The sequence below is a fragment of the Lipotes vexillifer genome, unplaced genomic scaffold, assembly GCF_000442215.2.
Source record: "Lipotes vexillifer unplaced genomic scaffold, Lipotes_vexillifer_v1.1 scaffold234, whole genome shotgun sequence".
In the NCBI taxonomy this organism is placed as follows: domain Eukaryota; kingdom Metazoa; phylum Chordata; class Mammalia; order Artiodactyla; family Lipotidae; genus Lipotes; species Lipotes vexillifer.
Genome location: NW_006782612.1, coordinates 1,312,114 through 1,316,125, shown reverse-complemented (window position 1 = coordinate 1,316,125; position 4,012 = coordinate 1,312,114). Strand labels below are relative to the sequence as shown.

General features: G+C 40.7%; 1 protein-coding gene across 4 annotated transcripts in view; it reads right to left on the bottom strand.

Moving 5' to 3' along the window:
* The window catches only part of NRCAM (neuronal cell adhesion molecule), a 99,443-nt gene that overhangs the window by 92,297 nt on the left and 3,134 nt on the right, over window positions 1-4,012 (bottom strand). For 3 of the 4 annotated variants that reach the window (XM_007455342.1, XM_007455345.1, XM_007455343.1), the window contains exon 2: window positions 2,466-2,483. The exons of the other annotated variant lie outside the window; for it this stretch is intronic. In XM_007455342.1, the coding sequence (XP_007455404.1) occupies window positions 2,466-2,483 (18 nt within the window). The remainder of the gene's footprint in view (window positions 1-2,465; window positions 2,484-4,012) is intronic. 4 annotated transcript variants of the gene reach the window in all.

The following is a 4,012-nucleotide window of genomic DNA, read 5'->3' as shown; positions in this document are numbered from 1 at the left end:
AAGAGTTACTGACTTGTAGTTCATTACCGGGCTCATGTAAATTAATACATTGGTAACAAATATATTTGAGAAGCTAATGTGAAAAAGATGGTTAAAATTAGAGACTTGACATGTCTTATTAGAGCCAGGAGGTAGGCGGCTACTAGGAACAAAGATAAAACAAACTCCTTTAGAAGAGAAACTGAATTGGGAAGCTCTCTGTTTTAGGAAACAATATTCTCATTTCACTCTTCAAAGTGTTATCTGATCATTTATTATCAAATTGTAGGGAGAAACTGTTCTGATCTGGAGCAGCTGAATCTGAAAAAAGCTGGTACGTGGACATTTGATGTTCAGGTCCCTCTAAGATTACCACGTCTTCCTTCTTGTGAAATCAGAATCACAGAGTGTAGAACAGGAAGGGACTGGAGAAATAATCCATTTCAACTTCTTTTGTTGCTCAGAGCAGCAAAACAGCTCGACTAGGAAGGCACAAAGCAGAGGAGAGAAGCGAACTCTCCTGGTGGAAGCCACTGCCTTGCACAACTCGAAGGAGAGCTGTTTACACAGACCAGTGGTTCTCAACCAGGGACCATTTGCCCCCAGTCCTTGGGGGACATCTGGCCACATCCAGAGTCCATTTTGGTTGTCACCACTGGGATGGGGGCGGTCCTGGCGTCTGACGGGTAGAGGCCAGGGATGCTGCTAAACATCTTACAATGTACGGGACATCTTTACCATGTAAAGACTTATCTGGATCATTTTTCATATTCTGGATCATCCCTTTCCTCTCCACCTATGCTCTGTGCTTCCTTTGTGAAACTTCTTCCACCTGTCAATCAAGTATTTCCCAAAGCTTAATAATCGTCCTCAGCTTTTGTCTTTCTTTCCTGTGGCGAATTGTTGCCAGGGCTAAATTGATCATTTCCATGTTCAATGCCTTTATAAATCTGTAAACATGGATCTCTTCTCTTGTTTTGTCTGCAGTCTCGGGGCTGTTCACCAGACGTCTCTTACTAAACATCCAAATAACACCTAAAATATAGATAAAAAATGAAACTCATAATTGCCATCATTTATTGCACACCTATTAACTGCGGGATACTGCACAGTGTCAATGTCAACTCCTTTAGCAAGATCCATCCCTTCCTCGTCCTCCTTAGCCAGCTGCTCTTCCCAGCCTCTGGCACTGTTCACAGGACACTCATTCTTCTAGCCAGCAGTTACTAAAGCTGGTTAACAGTTTGGGCTAGTGGTTAAGAACTAGTCTATTTCTTACCAGCTGTGAGACTACAAGCAAGTTTCTTAACTTCTGTAAGCCCTCGTTTCCATAGAGGAAAAACAGGGTTTAAAAGTAGTATCTACCTCCTAGGGTCACTGGGAAAATTAAATAAAATAATTTGTGTAAAATTCTTAGTACATTCCAGTCCTATCATTATAGTGATGTTAGCTATATTTAAATTACTATCATAAACATGTTTAATTAGACCCGCTTCACTTTGGAGGGATCCTTCAGGCTTTGGAAGTAGAGAGTTTGGGATGATGGAGAGAAGCCTAGAATTTCCCACTCAGGGACTGGTGGGCATAGGTGGTGGGTAGGGGGATTTTTAGGAGTGACTCAGTCCAATTCTTTGTGCTTTTCTGTAAGCGACAGAGGTGCAAGGGTGATGGTTGCAGACCCAGAACTTCTATTCATGTGTCTGTAACAGAGATGGCTTAGGTGCCACGCATAACTGCTAAGAGTTTACCACCTAGATGTACCTCTTTGAACCGTGCTTAGGTCATCTGGCAACTAACAAGGGCTTTGAAGTAATAAGGGGAAAAGGTGATTTTATATAATTTTCATGGCTAATCTAGTATCAGAGAATTTTTCAAATGCCTGAAAACTACTTTTTTAGGTAGATGACAGATGTTGCCCTACTGTCAGAGGCAGCAGTTTCTGATTAGAGCACGCCACTCAGAGATGATGTGAATGGGGGTGCCTGTCTTTTGCACACATCAAAACAATACTCAAATTCTCTGGGCCATTATACTGATGACACTTAGAAACACTAGTCTACCCAGTCCTACAGAAGTTTGAGAGCGAACTCGGGTGAAGCATTTTCATGCACCCACCTCCTATATATACCCAAAGACATGTTTTTATTCCAGCAAGCCTTTAATAGCATTTAGAACCAGACATTCTCTTCAAATTTTGTGAATTTTCTCACTGAGTTACATCAGATGTGAACAAAGCTCAGAAGTTAGTAGCCCAGAATACTGGTAGAAGAAAGACAGTAATACCTGAGTCTTCAGAATTCATGCAAGGAATAGATTAAACCTGCTTCTTGGAATTTAAATGCAATGATTAGCCACAGTAAACACACACGCTTAAAAAGACGTTAGTCACAAAAACAAAATCGTGAGTTTTAATTCACAGCATTCATTCAAAAACAAAGGCACAGTCAAATTTTCACACTGCCTGGTAATGACGGAAAGACACTTACAGTCTTCAAGAAGTTTTGCTTTTTCCCCATCAATATCAGCAGGTAAGTGGGCAAACAGGATTAAAGAAAACCAGGTGTTAGTAATAAGAACGTTAGCACCCTGAAGATAAAGGGGGCATCTTGCCTATTTTATTTGACCTAAAAAACCAGTAGAGCAAAGGCGGAGGTTGTTAAGTAGCAAGAGAAAGAAACTCCCATTAAAGGTTTTGTTTATTCCTGAAGCTGACCTTTCTACATCCACATATGGAAGAACAAAAGGGATGCTGTAGGCCAAAAAGTGATTCTGCCAGGAACAGGAATGGCTAATTCCATTCCATACGTGTTGTGCTGGACAAGTAATTACATTCAATTTGAAAAACAGCTGAAATCTACAATTAATCTGAGTTGTCACATACTGTGTTGTGTCTGATCCTATTATCCCAGACATCACTACGCACATGGTGACAATGCCTAACAATGGGACATTGCTACAATGACAGCGCTCCATCCAAGCCAAATCCAACACTGATCTGAGGTTTTTATATTTCTACGGTTAATCGCCAAGTAGGTAATTGCACTCTTCAGACTGTTAGCATGTTTCTGCTTCAGAATTCCTCAGTCACCCAGGGTTTGCTAGTACCCACCCCAAGGAGCGGCTCATGGAAAGGGGGGATAAGGAAGAGGGGCAGGGAAGAAATGACATTAGCATGCAATTCACATGATTCTGCTGTGCTGCCTGTCATTACTACTTGCAAAGGTTAATGCAGGAGCGCCTGGGTTGCCTGTGACTTTCTTTTCATCATGGTTCTGCTGTTCTCCATTAGCAGCGATAATTGAGTTAGCCGTAGGTGATTGTTTCCCTCTGATTGTAAGACTGAGCAGTCAGATTAAAGGGGAATATATTTAACAGAAGAGAGAACAAAAGCATTTCTCTCAAATGCTTTTTCTTCTACACATCCATTAGGGCAAATGCTTACTTAGGCATTCCAACTCCAATGGGCTTAACCAATCATATCTCTCTTTTTTTTTTTTTTTTAAACTGAAATTAAGGTCACTGAATGAACATCTTTTGAAAAGGAGAACGTTGCATTTTCTTACACTTTAGACTAAAGATGCACAGAAAAGGGAGTCAACAAAGTCTGGGGCCAATCACATCTCTTCTTAATTGTCTTCCCACTGGCAGTTGCAACCTCATTGGCAAAAAAAAAAAAAAAAAAAAATTGACATCCCAACAATAGAATCGCCCCGGGAAAGTGTACCTTCCTTGTACCTTGGAAAGCTCGCCAAACAGATGTTCTATTCAAGAAGCTAATGGATTTAAAGAGGTCATGCTGATTAGGGATGAAGAATAAATCAATTCTGAAGTACAGTAATAGTCCAGATTTCAAATTCTGCTTTTTCCGTTGCAGGAAAAGTGACCCGTTGGCACCTAGCATTATCTTTATTTCTTACAAACAGGCCACCCAGCCCAGGGAGAGTGCAGTATATACAGTACTTTATTCAGGAAAGGGTGGGTTCCTATAGTAGCTGTTACTTGCTCCATTTTTTTTTTTTTTTTTTTTTTTTTT